This window comes from Vanessa atalanta, chromosome Z, assembly GCF_905147765.1.
Source record: "Vanessa atalanta chromosome Z, ilVanAtal1.2, whole genome shotgun sequence".
NCBI lineage: Eukaryota > Metazoa > Arthropoda > Insecta > Lepidoptera > Nymphalidae > Vanessa > Vanessa atalanta.
The window spans coordinates 2,610,577-2,637,022 of NC_061902.1; the positions used below are offsets into that span (position 1 = coordinate 2,610,577).

Consider the following 26,446-nt stretch of genomic DNA (forward strand, 5'->3'; position numbering starts at 1 on the left):
ACCTTCCTTACAACACCAATGCGCCAAGTGACTAACACTGCCAATGGACATCCGCAACACCGGCGGTATTGCAGGTGCGTTGCCGGCCTTTAAGGCCAAATGTTTAAATGTGTACGCTCTTTTCATCAAGTTTCCCAAGTCGTATCGGTTCAGAAAAGTGCCGGCGATAGCTGGTTCCACAGAGTAGTTGTGCGAGGCAGAAAATTATTTAAAAGTCTGTTGTGGATTTTCGGACATCTAGGTGGTTCGGGTGAAACTTGAAATTTTGACGAGATGTCCAAAGGTGAAATTCAAGCAATTCCTCGGAACATTCCCTGTGATAAATGCCTTAGAAGATGCAAAGTGATCAACATCTCTACGCAAAGCCAAAGGATAAAGCAGATTGGAAAGGACTTGATCGTCAATAATTCGAGCTGTTCTACGTTGGATACAGTCAAATGAAAGAAGCTTGTACTGAGGAGCAGCCGCCCAGAGATGAGAGCAATACTCCATGTGAGGCCGAATTTGCGCCCTATGTAGTATATTTTATATAATATTAACCTGCTCGGAAATGAAGAACATCAAGAAGATGAAGAAGAACATCAAGAACTCCATGTATTTGTTAAAATCTCGTTTGAAGGATATTTTGCTGCAAAAAATTTCCGTTCACATAGTATTCCTACTGTTTTCTTAAACGAACTTTTCATTCGATCTTGAAATTTAACTCAAACCTTTTCTACGTAAACGTGAATTTGAAAGTTTTACGATTATATTATATTTTTAAAAGTAAAACTAAGTGCAAGAACTCTTAGTTTTAAATATTAGTCAATGAACAGTAATTTATATAATGACTGTTAATAACACCATGTTGTTGTACTTCCAATATACCTCCAGTTCCAGTACGTGAGTGATAATTCCATGGCATGGCACTGAAAGTATATTAGAAGTACAATTATAATCGATAGGACCGTATATTTATAGTCTGTCCTTATTTCACGCAGCAAGGGAGCGATCGATTGGCGTGGTTTTTTTTGTACCGAGATCGTTCGTAGTTTACCCCACAAATATGGATTACACATTTTCTTCTAATCAGGAATTCATCAATACGAGTACTATGGAATAATTAGATATTATTTTAAGCGTAAAATATGTAAAATATAAATTAAGGTATTTTATTTCATAGTTCCCAATTTGATCCAAATGAATACTTAAAACTATTGATCTTTATGTATATTATTTGCCTTCACAATAACTTAAGAATATTTCTAAAACGGTGAAATCTATGGGTATACTATAAATGCCTCTAACGAGAATATCTAGATAAATATTTATCAAATAAATTCCCTTAAATATCCCGCCTGCGGAGAATGTACCGAAATTCGCGCACCATTTCGAAAGCCAGGAATCCAGTATTTTAAGACAAATACACAGTAAATCGATGTTTATTTATGTACTTTGTAATAACGTACAATATTTTGGGAGAGATTGCTCTAAACTCACCGAAACAGTTCCCTTGAAACGTGGATCCATTCTACGCAGGCCTTCCATGAAATCGCGCACGGTCCTTCTCGAATGATCCACGATACGGAACCCGGTAATGTTCACCGCCCCGTACTCTGTTACCTCGTTCTCCCAATGGTCGTCCATAACCTGCAAATGGGAATTCCATAAGTTCCAGCCAAGACGTGACTCGACTATGGCATGAGCTGCATTTATAGTTCATTCGTCTTGTATACTCTATTTAAATACTACTAAAAAAATGAAATAACAAGAAACTTAATGGAAGCAGAAAAATAATGATCTTTTAAGAATATTGCATTCCTTGATGGATGAAGAGAACGTTAAAATAATTAAAGATTATTGTCTGCGGTCGTCCAATGATTAAATGCAAACATTAAGATTGAAAGAAGAAATAAATAAACTATTTTCAAAACAAAACAACTTTTACATAACAAATCGAATAGAAGCTATTTCAGAATTCTATTTTTTAATTAATAAAGTTATCCCGATAAGTATCGTCTTAGTTATAGTGCTGAGCTTCCTAAACTGAGATATTTATATTATCATAGAAAACTCAAAAATTGTAAGCGTAATATTGTCTTCTAAAACAAGTTTAAAGAACAATTCTCAATACTGAGACGTATAAAACGGTTTTGATTGACTTATCGTTTCGTACGTTATGTTATTATATTACGTTAAAATGTGAACTTGTAATCATACATAATATAATTGTAAAGTTTAATTTGTTATTAGTTGCAACAAAACTAGTAAGTTTTTTTTTCAAACAATCAATAACAAATAATAATAATTATCATCATATATGACTATTTGTTGAATTTTGTGTATTATCTTTTTATGTGTCAAAAACGCCAAAACAAATAAAAAATTTCCTTAAAGTACAGGTGACGTATATAATCTTTTTTTAAAGTATTAACACGTTTTAATAAATTATTTTAGAACCTATTTTCACCACCCAAATCGATAACGATAACGCAAAATCGATAACTACTCGAGTCAAATATTCGCTCTATGTTTTTTTTTGTCTGGCGTAGTCTTTATCATGCCTCAGAGAATACGTTAAGCCATCGTTCCCGGCTATCACAAACAACTTTTGTTAAATCTAGCTAGGAAAATGATTTTAATCGATAAAGTTCAGAAAAGCCGATTTGCCGGTAGTTGCTTCTGAAATAATATGGCAAATTACTCTGTGTTAAAACTAAGCTATCGAAATTTTATAATGAAATGAGATTTAAGTAAATACATAGCTATATATAGTATATATAATTTATAATTTTTTACTGTGGTGTGATGTTTTGTGTATATATTTTCGACGAATTTATGATAAATAAATGGAATATTACCAGGCCGCTTAGCATGTAGTGATATGTTCTTCGACCCAGCTGTACTTTCCTAACGTGTTCGACTAAAATGTTTTTCGCATTTCTTGCATTACAATCCAGAACAATCCTCTTGTTACTCCATCGATCGTGTTGTTCCAGTGCGACCAGGAACTCCATTGCATCAGTTGCATTGTAAATGCGTTTCACGAGAGATATTTTGAAAGCTGTTCTACCAGGTTGCATTGTTTGATATAGTTGTTGTAGGCGAAGCAATCCTGTAACAGATAGTTTAATTAAAGCTTACGTAGTTCGTTTTGCGATATTTTCTTTTTATATATTTGGAGTAAAATAAGACGAAATTACGAACTATGATATTAATAACGACGATATGAATATTAATAACGTCCCCTTGATCAATTTGGCGAGGCGACCAATCTCAAGGAGTATAAGCATTATCGCTAACTGGTATTCCTTTGAAAAATACCTCAATGTGTGATTGAGTGATGGTTTGATATTTAATATATATATATATATATATATATATATATATATATTATATATATATATATTATATTCACTTCCTTCTATTATAAAAACATAAATTACACCGAAGATAGTAGAAATTATCTGTCGCCAATTCTAAATCCGGATAGACTCGAGACGATAGTTTGAACTTTGCTTCAAAGGTGATCCAAGCATCGGTTTACAGTTTCACGTAACTACAAGTAGTTGGCAAACTCTGAATTAGATGAAAGATAGAAAACAAACTTTTCTCCTCTTTTTAGTGACATTCTTCCGAATGGAACTCGGGAAAATTCGACTAAGCTCCCTATACTTTTTCGTTCAAATGAATTTCAACAATTGGTATTGCGTATCGTATAGCATGTTCTTTTTCATTTTGAACGTATTGTTACAAGTCGGCGTACATAAAAAAGGTTTTCCAATATTTACTTAACATTCATATAAAAAAAAGTTATGTAATAATTTTAAACGTGCGTTAGCGAATCGTATCTGAAAGTTACTTTCGGTCAATATTTAAATTACTACCTAATTTTTTTATAAAATCCTATTAAAAAAAAATCTTATACTGGGCTATTCTAGTACAGTTATTTTTTATCGAGAAGACATGTTGGAGCTTATTCCTCTACACAGCAGTAAAGGGGAGTTCTGGACTCCAATGTGATAGAATTGAGCAAACTCATTAACGAAGTTTTCCATAACATTTGACTACTTGATGTGGTGCCTGACCGAGTTTTAACTTGCAATCTACGGGACATATACGTATATACATATGCTAGTATTTACATCCAATCATGCAGGTTCCCTCAGGATGGACCTATATGAAAATTCAATGTAAGGACCATTTTACCATCGGTTTAGTTTCACGGATACTTTATACTGAATCGGCTTATAATCAAGCTATTACAAAATTGAATGTCATAAAGCACGGGAAACAACGATTAAATTTGGAAATAATTTGATGCGACAAATACCAATATGTGTTGAAATATTCTACTGCGGCTTTAATCAAAGTTTAAAACTAATAAAATATTGACGCCGACGGCTATACAACGCTATTGACAGTGCAAAATTACAACCCAGCGGACGATGATGTAAGCACGATTATTTCGAGGTCGAGCAAAAATTTCACAAATATAATAACATTCAAAGAGCCGGAGGCGTTTCGTCTCGGTCTATCTGCTAGTCTTTCTAAACCAATTCGAGTCTACACGAATTTCATCGAATTAAACGCCCCATATAAAATAAGCGATACGAAAAAAGGAGAAAGCGTGCTGCAGAGAGGCAAAAAATGGAAAACGTTTTTTCTCTGAGGGAAACCTTGAGTCGATATTACGTATTTTCTTACGTTATATATTCTTATGTGAGCTTCTATCGACGGTTTTTTTACGAACGAAATGAATTTCGTTTTGCGGTTAAATCGATTTTTAATCTATGAAATAGTAAAATGTAATTGCTTGATGACAGTCAGCGATTAGTTTACAGTAACTGGATTGTACCACTAATATATTTTAAGATTTCTTTTAGCAAAATAGTTTTAATTTTTTTTTTTTGTATTATTAGATTTATAATTTTAATAATATATAAAGAGGTAAGATTTGTGACACACAATAAATATCGCTGTTGTATTTTAAAATCAACTAACAAAATTCAACAATATTTTATAATATACTTCATATAAAATGTGAGTCTTGGTTAATTTCTTGTAAACTTATTTCATAAGGCCTTTTGATACTAGGAATCTACGAACGGTTGCTTATTGCTACGTAACATGGCTCTCGCTACTTTGTCTTTATGACTAGCATTTATATACCTTGTCTATACTATACACGTAATAGTATATTTATTATAATATGCAGGAATATTATTTGACATATATTTATCACACTGCGGCTGGTAATGCAGTGTACAGTGTACAGACCTAATTTAATTCGTTGAGCAATCTTTAAAAGGCTTTATAATCACAATTTAACAGTACTGTAACGAGATTTTAACTTTACGTTAACTTTGTGATAGGGATCTGTGCGAGCTTGTCTGGGTAGGTACCACCCACTCATCAAATATTGTACCGCCGAGCAACAGTACTCAGTATTGTTGTGTTCCGGTTTGAAAGGTGAGTGAGCCATTGTGACTGCACAAGGGACAACATCTTAGCTCCCAAATTTGATGGCACATTGGAAATGTAAGGAATGATTAATGTTTCTCTCAGCGCCTTTGTCTATGGGCGGTGGTGACCACTTACCATCAGGTGGCTCATATGCTCGTCACCACTACGACCGACACATATATTGATTGATGCACTGATCTTTAACTATTTCATAATGCAAACTTAAATGTAACGTACTTTGTCCCTGTAATTACTTACACTGGCACATAAATACAAATCATACGAATATATTATTCAGATAAGTTGAATCTTACATTTGATTCCTTACGCCACAATATTAAATATAAAGCCACTGGCATTCTCAGGATGTAGATTCTAACGAGAACAATCAACAAGAAACTTAGTTCTCAAGAACTCTTTTTTTTACCTTTCACAAAAAAAACATAAATACTATCTGATTCTTATCACATAGGATATACTATTTTTCAAACTGAAACATAACAATACGAATATTGCAGATATATTAAGGTAAAACATTTAATGATATTGTGTTGAATACAATTAATTTAATCAATTGCGTTTAATCGCAATTGAGATTTTTCAACCAAAAACCATTAAATAATCTCGATGTATGGAGCTGATTTTCACTGAATAAATCGAATTACATCGTCCTTAATCCCTTTATCCAAAACAGTTTCAATGTTAAGAGACAAATGTGCGGGGAACGAAAGTTTCGGCCGTACTATTTGCAACACGTGACGCATTTGAACCCATGACCCTTGAGGTTAAGCCACTCGACTAATGGCGTGTAACGTCTGGTAGACATCAATTATAAGTACATATATGGATATACCATTCTAAATTTGAATGGTTTTCGGTTTTTAATTTAAGACTAGAATTCAACCTTCAAGTATAGTAACGTACTATAGATTAAGTAATACAATTTTCGGTGTTTTGGCCAATTTTAAATCGATTTTGATATCGATTTAAAATTGTAATCGATGTATTATTTTAGTTGAATATGATAGCGATCTCATTTAGGTTTTTGAATACATTAAATTTTAGTAATATAATAGATACATGTAGCTTAACACAACAAAGTTTGTTACAATTTGAAGAATGAGTGAGCCAGTGGAACTACAGGCACAAGGGACATAACATCTTAGTTCTCAAGGTTGGCGGCGCATTGATAATGTAAGGAATGGCGAATATTTCTTAAAGAGTAAAGGCTCATTTTGATCTACTTAATAATTCAAAATGAGTCATTTGACTGTATGTATGCATACTTAAACAAAAGAAAATTATTATTTATATATATATATATATACGTATAAAAAAAACATTGATAAATAAGGATAAAAAAGTGTCCACTTAGTATTAAATCGAAATCTAGGCAGGACGTATTATAAAAAAAAAAAAATTGTTTACTGACATACTCTGTAATTAAAATGATCGAAAAGTGTAACTACTGAGTTTCTTGCCGGTTCTACTCGGTAGAATCTACTTACCGAACCGGTGGTAGCTTTAAATTTAATTCAACAGTGTAAAATAACGAGTCAAAAGTACTTTTATAAGCCTACTTGGATAGAGATTATTTTGATTTTATTTAAATAACTGATTGTGGTGACACCAACATTTATTTAAATGTCAAAGCACTTTCCTTCTATTTATAAAACTGACTAGAATATCTACTACGTCATAGACTGCAAAAAATAATTTAATTAGTGAAAAATTCATTCTGAAAACTCTTTGTTTAAAATTTTCGTAATAAATGTTTCGACATATTTCTACTGCTTCAAATCTAGTCATAATTCGAACTTCATAGCATTCAACGTGTATTTGAAATTCATCTCGCGTCCAATAAAACATTCTCACGAGTCGGATGAATTTTTTTAATTATAACATTGAATAATCTATACAATGAGAATCTCAAAGCATACAAATACTTCTAGAATATGTGGCGCCTCAAAAGACTGCACTGACTGACTGACTGACTGACAATTTTAACATTACATTATAATAGCAGCCTGTAAATTTCCCACTGCTGGGCTAAGGCCGGCTCTCCCTTTGAGGAGAAGGTATGGAGCATATTCCACTACGCTGCTCCAATGCGGTTTTGTGGAATACACACGTGGCAGAATTTCGTTGAAATCAGACACATGCGGGCTTATTTACGATGTTTGTCTTCACCGCCGAGCGAAAGATGAATTATAAACACAAATTAAGAACATGAAAATTCAGTGGTGCTTGCTTAGGTTTGAACTCGAAATCATCGGTTAACATGCACGTGTTCTAACCACTAGGCCATCTCAGCTCTGACGGAAAATTGCGCATCAATAATTCATAGTGTGATTTCTTATAGTAATTTAGATTATATTAAAATTGTTCCAGTCTTCAGTCCAGTTTACTTAAAGTTTTATTAAATATCTGCAATTTTATAAGCCTTCAGGCTCGTTAAAATTGTGTAATAATTTCCGATCGTCAATGTTGACATACGAACTGTCACTTCGCGAGAATTACGAAAGGCATTTGTCTAATTGTGATTAGCAAATGTTTTTCAAATTTTTCATATTTTATTGTAAATACAAGGGTTTTTTTTTATAATGATTATTTCTGATGTGGTTTGAAAATATAAAATGTCGACATGTTTATTGAAAATATACGGGATATATTAAAGGCATGCTAAGTGTTTGATAATATTATACATTGTTTAGCAAAACTGGCAAATGCTTTGACTATTAGAACAAATTATTCAGATATAGTAATAATGATATAAAACCATTTTATTTATATTTTTTAAGATTATATTTATATTTATAACAGTGGTAACAACCGGAGACGTCGCGGGAAGAAGCGAATAAACGATCCAAATATTCGTCTCTTAGTCCAAATTATGTCTTTGTCTTATTTACAGTTGTAACATTCGGACCTTGGAGTAGTAGTGCAAAAATCTTTATTAAAAGTATAACAGCTCGAGTTATTGCCACAACTGGCGACAGGAGGGCTGGTTCACTTTTTGCCCAGAGGATCAGAATTGCGAGTCAACGGAAAAATGTTGCTAGCAGTTTTGCCATCATTCCACGCAGTCATGATTTATTAGTAACTATTTTTAATTTTTATTTGTTTATAAGTAAGGCCGTAATGTTAATCATTCTTATGTACATAAATCTATACTTTGTTGTTCAAGTTGATACATTTTGTATATTAATCTAACATCTGAATTTGATAATCTCTTAAACAAAGTCTAAAGCCGTTCTAAACAAGTAAGTAAGTGTCCCTCTGCTGAGCTAAATACAGTTCTTCGTTATTATAAGTTTCGGTACTAATAAAATGAAATACTACTTTGTAAAGTACGGTTTAGTAATGACAACATATTCTAATCCAATTAAATAATAATTAGGCGCTGAAAAAACTTGATTTTTGATTTCGTTTGTTTCTGGTTTGTTTTGTTTCCGTATAAATCGAGAGCGCTCGAAACGGCGTCGTCGGCGAACCGAAGAACATCGGAATGACCGGAATTTCAGTCAAGCATGTGGCCACTGATAGAATAAGTTGGAAAGCTGTGTCAGCACTTTGCCCCAAAGCGATGAGGAGACAGAGAGAAAGGATGATAAGACAGAGATAAAAGATAATTATATATAGCAGCAATGTTTGCTTTCCTTAAATTGAACAATAGATCTTGGTTGAGATGACGTATTTCCAATGTTTGAATATTAATGCGATTTTTACCAAGAAAGTTTTTATACTATTATTAAATCGCTGGTAGGGCTTTGTGCAGGCCCGTCTAGGTATGTACCACTAATCAGAAATTCTACCACCAAACAGCAATACTCAGTCAATACTAAATGTTGTGCTTCGGTTTGAAGGGTCAGTGAATCAGTGTAACCATAGGTACAAGGGTGATAGTATTTTAGTCCCCAATGTCTGTGGTACAAAGAGTAAATGTCTATGGGCAGTGGCGAACATTTACCAACAAGAGAATCGCCTATTTAAATATATCATAGAAAATATTCCAACTATACAATACTTTTTCATTTAATAATTCCACATAAAAAATATACACGTAAAGCGTCCATGTGTGAGTTTCCGCTTAAAATATTTGTTAAGTTTTGTAAATAATTGATCAAAGGATTGATTTTATGAAGTGTGAACTAAATATTCATTAAATTGCAACAATTAACAGGCAAATTTATTTTCTAGGTAATTAATACTGCAAACTTTTAGTATGCAATTACAGTATAATTTTCACGGTCCTCAGAGCATTAACGTGATACTAATATACGTGTACATAATGTTATGTATATAAAAATTTTATATGGAAACACATATTTAAACGAGTACGACATGGTTTTTTAACATTTAAATTTATTATAACCTTGGTTCCTAAAAATTGATGTTTTTGGAATTATTTACTATTTTCCTAACAAAATTGTCAAATACTTTAAAAAAATAACCTTCATTGAAATTTGTTTTGTGATTTTCGCCAAAACATAAATTTTATAATTTAAGTAGTTTGGAGAAAATGTCGTTATTACAATAATTAGCTAAGGTTTTTGGTTCGGTGTTCAGTTTGTCTAAGACACTATTCTCTAAATAAATCACGTACGAAATTCTTCACAGTTTTGGTATATTTAAAGATAAAAGAAAACTTATTTATAATTTCCTATATCAAATTATTAAAATTAAAATGACAAGCATGCTTTACAGTAGTCGCATATGATGTGTCTCCTAACTCTCTTCGGCTTTCTGTTACACATTGCCGCCTCCTGTCACGAAATCAGTCCCATCAATAGAAAATCAAGAGGAAAGATGTTACACATCAAAAATAAAATCATCTCCTTTACCTACCTACATACCTATTGGAACATAATAATAGTTCTTATCGAAGGATATCAATAAATATCCCAAATGTGTCAGATGAATATTCGTCTAAGTGTGATGCTGTACATGGTCAGATTGTAGATCATAGCGCTGAAGATCATGTTACATCTCGAAACTTTGCCCCAAGTGAGAATGAACTTGATGTGTCATAATATATGACGCTGGCTCCGTCGTAGCACTATCGCCATACTTAAGATTTTACATGTAGATAAAATAAACTGATTTCGGTTGAGTCCCGGCAATGCCAGACAAGACCATACTTGCCCAACCAGCCCCAGTTGACGTCACCACAAATAATTAATTTTCTTTCAGTCATAATTATATTCCCAGGAACTCATTACTCTTTGAATTCAATTATTTTGTTCAAAATGGACGTAACTAAAGTTTAAATTCTATTAAAGAATTAAGAATGTACAAGATCAGCTATCCTACTTAGGCTTGTTAAAGGATCTTAATGCTTTTATTTCAGTAGTGAATTTTTAAATCGATAATTGAGTTTTTTTTTAATATTTATACATTTTTATTGTCACTCGATGTGATATTTGATTACATTAGAAGCCTGTAAATTTCCCACTGCTAGGCTAAGGCCTCCTCTCCCTTTGAGGAGAAGGTTTGGAGCATATTCCACCAACCTGCTCCAGTGCGGGTTAGTGGAATACACATGTGACAGAATTTCGTTGAAATTAGACACTTGCGGGTTTCCTCACGATGTTTTCCTTCACCGCCGAGCACGACATGAATTATAAACACAAATTAAGCACATGAAAATTCAGTGGTGCCTGCCTAGGTTTGAACGCGAAATCATCGGTTAAGATCCAAGCGTTCTAACCAATGGGCCATCTCGGCTCATATTTGTTTACATTTAATAGTATTTTAAAACATTGAATTCGGACCAGAGATTACTCAAATGTATATTTTGACATTGTGTTAATTGACATAATCGCATTAAAATAGTGTGCTCATTCCGTGATTAATTAACTATACAGAGGTCAATATCTGCTCTGTAAAATGATACAACACAATATATCATAATAATAATAGTGTTAATTAATATTTAATTTAGTAACATTAAAATAAACTGTTTTTGTGTTTTTCGTAGTTTGATGTTTTTGTGCATTGTAATATTTTTTTTTTTTGTTTTTAGTTGTTTCTCTCAGTTGTTGGTTTCTGTATTGAAGGGATCCTTACCATGTTCTAGTAATTCATCGTTTTTGAGTTACGATGAACGAGACGTAAAAGTCGTTCCTATGCGTTACATACGAGTACTTCGAAATTTATCGTAATTTCATATATAGAAGAAATTATATATATATATTAATTAATATTGGACAACATCACATACATTACTCTGATCCCAATGTAACACTCGATCACGGAGGTTGTCGTATTAAGTAACGCCTGATAGGTAATTGTACCATGCTCAATTGATTTTAGACTCGAAAAATTTAATTAATTTTCACGAATCTGTAGATACACGTCAAATATCATTTAAATGTTACAAAAATGTATTATGCACTCAAATTTGAACTTTAAATTATATTCATGTGACTCGGATTTTACATTCACAAGTATTAATGTATAAAAATAGCACTCCGTGTCGTTATGCCCTTGGAAACAAATCCAGGACGTGTATTCTGATCTTTTTCTCATTCAGCCAGTTTAAAATTTCCGACAAAAATATTTTAAAACATTGAAAAAAGCGCCCGTTGATCGTGACAAATTCCATGAAAATACATCAAAGAGTCAGAGTCACGTCATGGGTGAGTGGTCTGATGCAGAATATTTAATAAATTTAATAATGAATTTTGTTTCTGTAACAGTTTTGCTGAACATCGAATAAGGACACGACACTACTTCGAAAAAATACTGTGTATGCTAATGACGTTAAGGTCTGACATCCATGAATACATTTTGTGTACATTATTATTGTAATATAAAAATTTAAATAATATATTAAATGTTAGAGATCCCGTGATTTGCAATACATTGACGGTGTCTGTTATGAAGTGCTTTCCACTTGCTGTTAGCTGGGGCAATTATTCGGATTTGGTATAACATTCTTAAAAAAAAGTTGGCCTTAACATGCGTGAATGTATTTTAATATGTAATATTTTAATCTATTTTTCATTTATATTGCGTCATAGGTCATTCAAAATATAAAGAACATTTATTTATCTATTTATTAAAGTTGATTCAAAATATATTTGGTATATTTAACAAAAAAATCTAATATTTTTTTTATAGTTTTAATTTAAAATAAATAGTGTTCAGGGTAATTTATTTGAATATCTATCACTTATAAGATGGAATTGATTTATTTAAAATACTTTAAAAAAAATACTATATTGTCAAAAAACTATAATCATGGCGGATCGATGATATTTCATTGTAATTGAAAGTGGAATTAATAACTTAATAGTAGCATCGCTTGACAAAATAAGCCACAAGTTCAATATCCGTGACGTTACAAAAGAAATCAGAGGTGTATTAGGAAAGACGTTAATTAAGTTTCCATTGTAATAATAAAATTTTGGTCAGACAAGAGAAAGGGGACCGATTCATTCGAAAGACCTCAACTTATTATTGGATTATAAACTGTTTGAAAACGTTTACAAAGACCTGTCATAACTGGAAGACTATTACAAAATTAATTAATTAAATTTATTTTAATACCACCTTGACGTTTCAACAATAAAATAAGCACATTGTTGAAACTCGACATCTATATTGATAATTAACAACATGAAAATTTGACCTTGAAAGCAGCATTATCATTGGTAGAAAATATTAAGAATTCCTAATAATATTTTATGTATTACATAATAACATCTGGTGCGAGATTTTGTACGTTAATTATGCGTAATCATCATTTATTCCACCGTCAAACAGCAATACGCTGTATTGCTGTGCTCCGATTTAAGGGATGAGTGAGCCATTTGTAATTAAGTAATTCTATACTTTAATTAAACACAGGTCATAATATTTACGAGCTTCGTACATATACTTAGAATGTAACAAGCGGAAGTAGAGTTCGCGTATTAGTAAACAGTCGCATTGCATTTTTTTTTACATAACATTAACAGCCTATAAATTTCCCACTGCTGGCTTTAAGGAGAAGGTTTGGAGCATATACCACCTTGCTGTTCCAATGCGGTTTGGTGGAATACACATGTGGCAGAATTTCGTTGAAATGAGACACATGCAGGTTTCATCACGATGTTTTCTTTCACCGCCGAGCATGAGATGAATTATAACGCAAATTGAGCACATGAAAATTCAGTGGTACTTGCCTGGGTTTGAACCCGAAATCATCGGTTAAGATGTACGCGTTCTAACCACTGGGCCATTTCGGCTCGCATTACATGCGGTAACATGTTTGAACCTGATAATAAAGAATTTGTAAGAGCGAATCAACGCGGAAAATACTGAAACAAATAATCGTTCCTAATTGCAAAATATACATGTATGTGCCGTTCGCAGTCAAAACAATTAGAACAGTACACATTTATAAAAAAAAAATTGCTTTCACTGATGACAAGAGAGCTGGTTCGTATGTTATATGAGAATCTGATAATTAATATTGCGATTCAACGATGAAATGCTGCTAACAATCATAGGACCTATCCAGGCTTATTTATTAATTGTACAATATATTTTTTATCCATATTTTTTTCATACTTATTTCAGTAAATAATAAATGTACAAAACGACTGCCGTTTGATTTCAACGAAAGTCTGACACATTTGTTTCGAACAACACGTACTTTGTCACCTGGTTTAATAAGGTTCACCTTCACCACGAAGGGAGAGAAAGTTTTCACCAGAAGACTTTTTTATATTACTAGACGTTTAAATATAAAAAAAATAAATTATAAATAATCTTTGTAAGCAATATTACAATGGTTATGTTAGTAGTGATGATTTTATCCTGAGCAATTTTGACAACAGCGGTCAAAAAGAGACCAATCATCAAGGCAGGACATAATATTATAGTGCACACCCGTGTACGCAGACTTGGTTGCAATCTATAATTCCTCTCTCATAATCCGATGGGGTAAATCCGACACGAACGGAAAGAATTAAGGCGATATAAATGAAAGAAGATGTAAGGAAAAGAAGGAATGAAACAGCTCTCCGAGGCACGGAAGTGTAAACAGATATAATTTTCAGACTTTGTCTGGTATGTTACTGAGAATTGTTCAGTAGAAAACCATATAACCAATCATATTCTATCGCCTCGACCCGATTTGAATTCAGGACCTCGGGATCTGCGGTCTTATATCTGTTCCCTAAGCCGTAAGCCGGTAAGGTAGTCAAGGACAAGTTAATAATGAGTATATTAATTCACTTTAATGGTACCTACATGGTATTTAATACAATTCCAACGTTGTTCAATTGAATATTATTCCATAATGATCGATCTTACTAAATACCGATACTCCATTACCGTGTACATAAGTACGAAAAGCGCTTTGTTTGAATTATAACGCCTGCCAGTTGTGCGCTTAAGTTTGTGTGCCTGTGATTTAACTCTATGATTATAGCCCAGTGATTAAATATATTCTTAACTAGCGACTCACCCCGACTTCGCACGGGTGCAATGCCGATACTAAATATACTACAGAATGTCGTACAATGTTGACAGCATTTTTTTTTCATGAGACAATACAAACCGCTGTGTCCCTACGTTTTAAATCTGTAATATCTTCGAAAATATTTATTTAAATTACAGTTATTGCTGTAACTAAAGAGCTATATTAATCTATATTAAATGCACAATGTACTTAAGGTACTTAATTGGAAAAGGATTGATGCTGTATTGATTAAAATTGCTTCAAATATAAGCCATTGTTTCTCGTAAAAAGAAAGGAATAAAAAAGGGTTGCATGGACTATCCCTCAGAGATAGACATATACAATCGTGGAGTTTTTGAAAACCTTTTTATGGTATATAATACTTTAGTACATTATTTTGATCTATCTCGTAGGAAAAATGCTAAAAATCTCGTAGGATCAGCTAGCATTTGCAAAGTAAGCGCAATTTCTTTTATTTACGGCACCACTTCAGAAACCTCTAAAATGATCAGTGTTTCTCTACTACATTGTGCATGTTCCTCTTGAATCAATATATCTATTAAAAGTAATAGACAGCGGTAAGCGACTTTGTTTTATACTATGTAATGAATGTAAAACCCATAGTTTTTTCTTTAGCTGTGACCAATTGTCTGACTTCGATCTTCGATTTCTATTTTTGTTCTGATTGCGGCAAGATTATAAATTAGTGGCTATTGCTGTATAACCCACTGGACTTCAGTATATTGATTCATTGATGAGACTTCGGTCTATTTACAGACTTCGGCATTAGCTAGGCTATATAAGTCTTTAGTCCCACTGCGTGTATTATTATTTTATCTAAGTGCAAACGAACTATAAAGGTGTTTGCACAAAGTAGGTTCAACGACACTTGACCGGAAACTTATAGTTAGTGACTGGTGCGGAGCCATTTCGATCTTTTCGTCTTTTATATTTTTCAAAATTAATATTTAATTAAACACATTAAATTGTATTCAACGATAATAAGGATTCTGTATCAACTTGAGCTGGTTGTTATAAGAAATAGGACCGGTATCCCGTTATTGAAAACTTTTAAAATTCTTTTATTCAATTAAATATTTAAATTTATTATTCTAGTAAATAGTATATTTATATGAAAATTTATATAAAAGATAAATTATAATTTTATTTAACTTCTAAAGATATTTATATTTACTCTATAAAGGTCTTATAAACCTCAAACCGATATTAATTAAAATAAGATATATTTATTTTTATTTAAACAGAAAGTGAATAGTCGTAATAGTCAATAGCCATTGGGGCAAGAAGGTTCTAGAACGGAGACCGCGAATCGGCAAGCGTTGTGTATGATACCCTATGGCATGGTGGAGCGATGATGTACGGAAAGTGGCTGATAAAACGTGGATGAGAAAAACCGAAGAACGGGCTCAGTGGCGCGCCTTGGAGGAGGCCTATGTCCAGCAGTGGACTAATACAGGCTGATCATGATGATGGTGATGAAGAATTAACATCACGTGTTTTCTATTTGTAGAAATATATGAAAATATATGAAGAAAAATAAAAAATCATCATTGAAACTGCAAAAGTTAATTAAAAAGAGTGGAATCTGAAGAGGCACTATTTCAAAGTCAGGTAATTATGATGTAAGATCAAACCCCTGCTGCCATGTTACCGCTTACTCGAGAGCGCCTTACAAGGCTTTTATATGAGCCCTAGGAATGAAGATAATTACATTTCTTTGATAGCATTAATATAAATTTTACACAGTTGAAAAATTAATTCAATCATAACTGTATGGTTTCAAATCCATTTCCATGATTGATTCATGTATTCAATTATATAGACGATATAATATTTATTAAAAGTTATTTTGTTATTAATTACACAAAACTACCATTTTAATCATACCATTGAAATTGAGCTTGTATCTTACGATATTTTCATTGTTCCGTCAGTCTAATGGCTACAAATTAACTTTGCATATATCATAATTCTGCGTAGAAAGTTATACGATAAACTTAACTTTGGTAATTTTTTGTCTCCCAGTATTAATCACATTATCAACTCAGAGATTAGACTCTGTTATGAATCAAAATGTTAACCGACGTGGACAGTACGTTATATACTTATGATAAATCTGCCTTGTTAGAAATAAACCGCACATTGGTCGAATTGTTTGAAATTGACGTATAACTTTAAAATATTGGGAAATATACTTGTCCGCAGGAGTCTGGTAACTGATATGTCGATTGCATAAATTTGAAATTTTTGATTTATCTGCTCATTGGAATTTTTATAATATTCCATATCACATCATTTTTTAATTCTAGCTTAATCGTTGCGCTTTCAAATATATATTTAGATAATCCACCGTCAAACTATAAATATTCTGTTGTTGATATTTTCAGCCACAGCCATGCCAAATCAGGTATACTCGTATAACAAAATGATATTCAATATAGTCTGTATCATGTAATAACATGACTCTACCGTGGTGTTTGTATTGTACTTGTCTATAGAAGCCAATATTTGACGTGGAACTATAAACTGATTTCAATTATTCAGAACGTTTAACTGTTTAGTTGTACGTAAAATAAATAATATTTTACCTTACAGAAAAAAAAATTTTTTAGTAAGCGATTTTGGGATTAAAACTTTTCAGCGTTTAATTGCGAAAGGATGCGAATCAGTTTGTAAAGACCCTAACTCGCTGATTGATGTCGATTCGATTTTCCGCTGACTAGTTTGCAAAGTTGAACAGTTTCACACATTATTGTGTCCAATAAAAAAAGACGAATTGTATTGATGGAACGTCGATGAACAAATTTGCATTTCGTGAAGCGGCAAAATCGATAACGTCATGAGCCTGTTCATCAATAATACGTTTACGCGTAACGTTTTAGGAGAAATTTACGCACTGTACACACAACTTTTTTACTGTGTAGTCTGTGTCAATTTTTTCACAAATTTTTAATAAACCATATCTATTTAAATCATTGAAAGATAGATTCTGAATGTTTTTTTTACATCTAGGGTTATCTATCATTATTTAAAAGAAGTTTAAGTTATGGTAAAATATTATGAAATTATTATTTTTGTTATGGGCATCATATATTCAAATGAACATTTATAGGACGTGTTTGCTTCCTAAGAAACATAGGTTTTTTAAATAACTTCTGAATTTAAAGAAAGATTTAGAAAACAGTCAAACTTTTATTATAAACTCTTTCATACCTAGTTTTTAATAATCTAAAACATGTAACATACTAACGTCCATAATTATAATATTATTGTCACGTGTTAGTTACCTTTAACTATATATATTTTTTTATATATGATTCGAAATATGAAATCAGTATTTATCAAAATTCATCACCTAAGAGGGTGAAATTGGGGGTGAAAGTATATACCAAAGTTCATTATAATTGAGGGTGAAAAAATAAAATTGGGTACGCCTATATTGTAAAAGTAAAAGTCAGTAGTAGCTGCACTTTTAGCAATGTACCCCTTGAGAGGGTGAATTAGTGTTAAAATATTTGTGTGAAATTTCGTCATGTTAGAAATGTGGAAATAAGTATTTATGCTTCTATTTAAAGATCATCATCAAATCAATACCTAAGAGGGTAATCATTAAATAAAGGGTGAGCGTGTGTATGGTTGTCCATCATTTTCTTCCGTATATATTAATGTGCAAGTGTGTGTCCTACACACATCTGCACCGCCGCATGTTCGTAATTTATACGGAAGCTATTTTAAATTTTAATTTGTATATTCTTAAATACTTGACATAGACTAAATAGACATAAGACTAAATTGACATAATATAAATAAACAATAGGTACTTTAATTGTCGAATATTATTTATAATAATTTTATTTTATTAAAAATCCACCGACGAATTTATTTCTCAAAACGATTTTAATACGAATTTCTCAAAACAACATTTTATTTACAAGTTCGTTTAACGAAATGGATGAACTAGTTTGCGGACCTGAAAGAACATAAACGATAGAAACTGAAAATCCAGCTTAAATTGTTCAAATAGTTAACTGGAATTCCGCTACAGACGAAATAAGACTTACATATTTCACAAAATATTTCTGTAAAATCTAGAATTCTTAGAATTGTTTACAAAATGAAACCTGAGATTATTTTATGTATTATTGCTGCTGAGCGACTATATAATGTAACGTACTTAAGGCGCCCTTAGTATAGATTTTAAATGTCAAATCTTAAGCGCCTTACATGTCAAATCTTGAGTACCTTAAGTAACCGTTAAATGTCTCCGAATGCGGCAGTTAGACTCAAAGAGCGAATAAGCTCATTAAACGAGATTATACTTTACAGTTGTTCAACGTGTTATATCGTCGTCTTATGTATTTTTAAATCCACAACATGCTATTAATTCTAAGACGTTACAAATTCACAACGCACGGCAGAATGAAAATCGTATCATGGATTCGATTCTAATATTAGACCACAATCCTTATAGATATTTAAGGAAAGTAATAACGTATTCTGTGGTCATATTTTTATATAAATCAAATTTACATATTCTGAGAACTGGTTATGATATTGAATCCGGATAAAGGAGACTCGTATTGCGAAATAAGTTATGTGCTCGATTAATTTTAGATTAAATAAATATTTATATAAACGTATCGATTTCCGGCTAATTTTATTTTCTACATAAAGTATAAAATTTAATTTAGCTCTGTATTAAATTTCGATAAATATTAACTCAACAGTATTGAATGGGAAGTTGATAGTGCTGGCAGACCAAATTGTAGGCAAGCCAATTCTTGTATTATATTTCCGTCGAGTTCCTCTCTCCGCTGTTCTCTGTAACTTTTGATACTTCTAAACTTTCTTGATCGCAAACCAACGGTAAGTACTTATACAAGAACTGTTAGTAAGAAAATAAATTATTATTAAAAATCTTTTTGAAATCAATTCCTTATTTTTTCCGCGTGATAATTAATTTCGTGTTGTTGCAAACAACAAAATTGTGCAAATAATTTGGAACTTACATTATAACAGACGCGATTTAATAAGAACTTACTCGACGATCAAATAAACTTAACATGTATATTTATTGATTAGAAGTATTATATAGTAAAAAATTTATTATGTGTTTAAATGTATCGACGACGACGTGTTTTGACGACCTCCGTGGTCGAGTAGTGTGTACACCGGTATACATGGGTACGCCATTCCGAGATCCCGGGTTCGATTCCCGGCCGAGTCGATGTAGAAAAAGTTCATTAGTTTTCTATGTTGTCTTGGGTCTGGGTGTTTGTGGTACCGTCGTTACTTCTGATTTTCCATAACACAAGTGCTTTAGCTACTTACATTGAGATCAGAATAATGTATGTGATGTTGTCCAATATTTATATTTATTTATATATTTATATCAACGCTAGGTGTTTTTTATAGAAAACATTTGATTGCAATTAAAAATAAATTTGAAGAAACACGTGTTATTTTAAATTATATGTGAGTAAGTATTCAGGTTTTTTATATACACTTCATACGAAATATAACGAATATACAAAACTGAACCATACGTTAAAACAAAATTACTTCACGTTAAACGTTGTGTAGTTAGTTTTAGTCAAATGAACGAAAGATCGTTCGTGTAATTGTGGTAGAGGTCACTTGCGAATATACCGTGAGAATTGGCAGCTGCTCCTTGAGAACTATAATTAGTACAGACTCGTGAAACATAAATTTGTAATAAAAGTCGATCGAAAAGTTTAACACATCAATTAACCAACGATTCGTGTTAACGATTTAAAGATCAAGAAGTTCATGTTTTTGGTAGTAACGAAAATTTGGAAGTATATTCATGTTCTGTGAAAAGTAAAGGCCATTAATATTCATTATGGTCTCTAAGTTTAAAATTAATACAACTTCGATAGCCCTCGAGTGTAGTTCAGAAACTTCAGAAAGTTTGTATCTTTTGATGAGTTGATGTAAATATAGTGATTAATATTGTGTTGTATTTGATTCGTATTATGATGATTGTAGTAACTAAATTGTCACATGTAATTCATTTATGATAATTGTAATGTGTGATCCGGCTTGAAGGACCAATTTTAAGTATTATTAAAAAAAAGTCAAATATTCTACCGTAATGTACATATTTAAAATTTACGAATTCGACATTGTGCCATTAATTTTTCCAGTTGCTTATTAGAACAAACTTCGTTATTCAAACTATGAAAAGTATTCATTCGAGCAGTTGACACCATTTTTATTTGGTTTTTATTTTATGTCTAGTCTAAAAGATTATTTTTCTTGATAGCATGTCATCATTTTCATCAATCACTACGTCTTACGGCTTTGAATTAAGTGATAAGCAGTTCTCATTAAACTTATATAAGACTTATTTATTGGCACAACTTTGTACTCTCCTTAAATATATTTTGGTCTACAAATAAATTTGCGTATGAAATACCACGAGATGAGAGTTAGATAGTTTGATTTTGAAGTGAACTTAAAAAGGCTACTAAAGACGTGATATACTTGTGGCATAAGTAATGTAAATTATAAATCAATAATCAACAATTTCGGTGATTCCACTCCATGTTAAAATTAAACATCCATACGATCTCAAGAACTTATCATTTTATTTCACAGCTGGCTACTGGCAGCTGGCTTTGAACATTGAACTTAAGAAAATAATAAGGACAGGGTACACCAATTGTAATATAGTACGAAAGTCGCCTGTAATAGTTTTAATATTATTATACCAACATTTTCGAAACATACGGATGTAATGTAATGTTGATCATCATAATTATAAATGACATTTTAATGTAAATAAAGGCTTAAAAAAAAAGCAAGAAACAAGCAGTTTGAAAAGGTATTCTTTTTATTGCCATCCACAATATGTTCTTTGGTGGTAAGCTTATAATAATAGCAATAACGCACTCAATATAACGGTTGGAAGAAGCTTTAACTGAGTCTAATAAGGCTATTTTTCCATTTGTCGTTGGTCCAGTATCTAGCTTATAAGACCACAGTTTTTGATGTATTGGATTTTCCTCAAGTCCTGCCTGTTCCTGCCTCAAGTCGGACCAATTAAAAACCCAGAGTTTATTTATTGGCATTATTTTTAAATCCTTTACCTCGTATAGTACTTAAACCTTTAGGTAGGCAGACGAGCCCATGGGACACCTGATGATAAGCGGTCACCACCGCCCATAGACAATAGCGCTGTAGAAATATTAATCATTCTTTACAAGGCTAATGCGCCACCTTGGTTATGTTGCCATTTTAAAAAAGGACCAAATCAGTCTTTGATTTGAATGATATAAAGCAACAATCCAATTATAAATGAATCGTTCGATTCGTTCGTGAATTTTCAAGTGCTGTTTTTTTCTTATCGTTTAGAATTGTTCGCTTACAATATCTTTCGGAAAAGATTAATTCATTAACCGACTTCTAAAAAAGGAGGTTAACAATTCGGTTCTATTTTTTACATGTTACCCCAAAATTTCCTCATTTATGAACCAAATTATTTGTTTTTTTTTTTGTGGGACCAAACGGCAAGTAGGACAAATACTTTGTTTCCGTTTATATAAATAATTTGTAGACGGTTATTTTTTTTTAATTGTACACTATATTCGACATAAGGTATATCAGATAAACCTATTGAGTTTCTTGAACAAATAATACGTTAAATATTAGGCTTCAATAAAAAAATAATTAGTATTTTATTGATATCATATTATAATATCAAATAAATTTAAAAAAAAATTTGGTAGGCTTTACTTGTGAAAGCTATGAAAAAAACAATGAGATAGTAAATATGCCAATTTACCTTCAAAACAATATACAGTAACGTAATAAAAAGAGAGTGTTGCTTAAGCCAGTCAAGCTTTCGTTCCCCTTATTTACTTTAAGGGAAGAGATGAGATTCATGGTCCTTGTCTTGCAGCTGTACATAAATATCAATAGAGAGGCTATTTTCAATAAATTCACATTTTGGAACTAAAACACGCTATAAGTACACATAATTCCGTGTAAAAAATGAAATCTCATTAATATTTACTTGTTTTTTTTTTTGGTTTTCGTATACTTACAGAATGGATTTCTAGACTATTCTATTATTTTGATTTCCGATATATAATTGTATTGCTTTGGGATATTATATATATATATAATAGGAGATAAGGCGTTTTACATTTTCGTTTGTTCTTTTAAATATATTGGTATAATGTATATTCGCCACTTGATATTCAACGCTCACTATAGAAATGAACTGTAAGAAATATCAACCATCCCTTCTACAATAAATGCGCCGTCGACCTTGGGAACTAAGATTTTCCTTGTGCCTGTAAGTAAACTGACTCGCACAACCTTTAAAACCAAACACAGCAAGATTAAATATGGTATGGCGTTAGAATATGTGACAAGTGGTAGAAAGACGGATTGTACAAAACCCGACCACCAAATATACTTATTCTGATACATTTCAACTGATTTGTCAAGTGTATATAGTGTGTGGAAATTAATACGTTCGCGCCAAATCCACCCGTATCTAACCAACCAACTGTGTGCTAATACTGTCTCCGCTTAAACTACTTTTTACGCATTGCTTGAAACCTTCTTTAACATCTCTAAAAGAAGTCAACCGGACGTTAAAAAATACTAGTGACTGTTGCTCTGTATTTTAAAATTTTATTAAATAGGTTTTTTTTTTACTTAAATTTTAATCATTCGGAATTAAAACAATTATCAGTTTTTTCATGACACAAGATACACAAGTCTGCCATAGCTCGTCGTTAAAGACGTAACTTTAGACGTAAAAATAAAAACAACGAACGTAGGAACGTAGGCATTGCAAACGTTAATGAAAGTCATACGACCTTAGTACACGGCGCCTTTCGGTCCTAAGCCTATATAATCCCATCGTCATAATTAATATTTTTATAATTATTAAAAGGTCGACAGATAAATATCCTTCTAATCAGTAATCCCTTTAGTTAGCTGTAGGCACCGTAACATCATTAAACAACCAAAAAACCGCACACATCCGCTGTTACAAAATATAGAGTATTTTCAGGAAACGGAGTACCTATTTTATTAGTCGACCTGTGATTTAACGTTTGCCTCCTTAGGAATGTATCAAATGTAAAAGTAAAAATTTAGACTTCGTAATATAATCGAAAAAAGACGGAGTTTTGAATTCTAATAAAATCAAGGTCAACGGTCATACAGATTTGGTGTCATTATAAAAAAATTTAGGCTGACAAGACGTTATAACAGATCAGCAATTTTCGTCGGCGCTATTTTGTTTTTATTTTTTTCAAAAATGTATAAATCCTAGTTGTCTATTTATAAGAAATATTTCAAAATTGACTGACTAAAGAGTTTTTCAATTATACATCTTATTTGGGGGAAGAATATACCATAAATCGAAATTCTGCATTGGATAAAATCCCGACGTACCAGCTTTGAAATAAGATGTATTGTTAAAACTATTCAATAAACAAATTCCTCAAAAGTAAACATAATAAAGATCACGAATAATTTTGCATATGAAAATACTTACACGTCATCGATTTGTACTACTGTTTGTTACCAATGGAGTTGGAATAAATTGAATATTGATATGATCTTGGTGTATTGCATTTACTTATCCTCAGAGCAAAATACTACAGAAGTGGTGAACTACAAGCTAGAATACTTGACTCAGTATTCATCACAAATGAGTTGTTTACAAAAGAATACATTTCATATATTCTCATTGAAATTTTTTGATTCGATTAATTCATATACTGCGAGTGCTATTGATTTGACTTCGTTTACGTAATTAAAATAAAAACTATAGCTTAAAAATAATTCTAATAAAATTTTGCCAAGATAAATCTAATTACCTCTATAATTAAGACGATATTTTTTAAAGCCATATTATTTATAGGTATATTGTTTCAAAACATCTTTGTTACATACAAGGGAAGCTAATATTACAAATCAAATAAATATTTATTTCTTAAACACAAATGTTGTTGAGAAATTCTCGTTACCGTAAAGTTTATTTACATAATAATTATTTACATCGACCAATCGAAATTGGTATTTATGTTTCTAAAGTAATAATTGCTTCTATACAAATCATGACCGCGTGGATAGGCGAGAGTGCTAGTAGCATAAGCCCGTCGAAACACAACTCCGATATCGGCAATAAAAAATAAGACAAATTATTTATACTGTAGATTTTTTTTTCTTGTAGATTTAGTCTTGGAAATAAACAATAGACAGACTATTTTCTGTTTATAAAAAACAATTTTTATTTTCATTAAAGTTCTAATAACTGAACTCTTGACTTTCATATTGTAATATTTTTCGACGTTAAAGACAAACAATTTTTGGTCGTGGCACTTCTGACGTTTACTTCTCTGTGGATACGATAGCGTTCTACCTCGTCTATTTGAATATCTAATGTTTTATCTCCGACTTATCGTGTAATGAAATCAAATGGGGATGGCAGGTAAAATCCAAACCCACGATAAGATGCAGTAGCTTACGAATGTAGCTACAAATAGATAAAAAGCAGGCTTTTACATATTATGTATGAATGATTTATATTTTGTAGAAAAATTGCCATATTGTAAACAGTTACAGTTATAGATTTTTTTGCTTCACGAGTAATAGGTACTTACAAGTTTGAGAGTAAATTTGATTTTAAATAATAATTTATGGAGATTCAAACAGGTCTCTGAAGCAAATATCAACAAAAACGGGTGTGTGGTGGAACCTTCAAATCGTACCAAACTCAGAGATCAATATATCATTTAAGCTAATGAAATGGATATTGCATAAACGACTATATCCCTCGATTCAAGAATATATTTCACATAGGATTTTTTTTTAAATATCCTTAGTTTAATCTTTTCCAAAACCGTAAATTTTGTTTGAACAATTGTTTTATGTAAAATAATAACAAGTGTATGTATCAATTCTTACAGCATCGAATATTTTACAAAATATTTTTTAATTTAAAGTATTTGATATATTTATAATTAATTATATTTATATCATTACTATACTACATTACATTACTTGAGGTTACTAAAATTATGTAAAGCTATTTTTTTATTTTTAAAACACACCCATAACTTTAAGTGAAACTGTTTCTGACGCAGTTTGGCTGCTACTTTAAACTTAAGTTGAATCTTCAAGTTTAAGATGAGTGGGTGACCGATTTGTGGCATATTACTTCGCAGAAGAAAAAAAAAAGTGTAATAATATGAGGCTTGCAGCTGCTGTTTTAAAGGATTCTTTCTCTTATTTTAGTAACTTATATTTAAGGTACTATGTAGTTAATTGTTTTTTTTTTTTTATATCAATAATCTAAGTGCAACAATATAAGCTCTTAAATCTCCCACACTGAGCCAAACGCTTATTTGTTTACCTTTACAATTATTTTTAATTCATGATTTATTCCCTGCTATTGTGACATGGGGAGGAGATTCCAGACTACGGTTACGCATCTAAAACCCTCTAATATTTAATCTTTCATGGCAGAACATCACG

General features: G+C 31.6%; 1 protein-coding gene across 1 annotated transcript in view; it reads right to left on the minus strand.

The window, feature by feature from the left end:
* LOC125075890 (glutamate receptor 1-like) overlaps nucleotides 1–26,446 on the minus strand; it is a 132,833-nt gene that overhangs the window by 36,265 nt on the left and 70,122 nt on the right. The window contains exons 5-6 of the mRNA XM_047687730.1: nucleotides 2,841–3,094; nucleotides 1,480–1,629 (exon numbers count right to left, since the gene is read on the minus strand). Coding sequence (XP_047543686.1) covers nucleotides 1,480–1,629; nucleotides 2,841–3,094 — 404 coding nt within the window. The remainder of the gene's footprint in view (nucleotides 1–1,479; nucleotides 1,630–2,840; nucleotides 3,095–26,446) is intronic.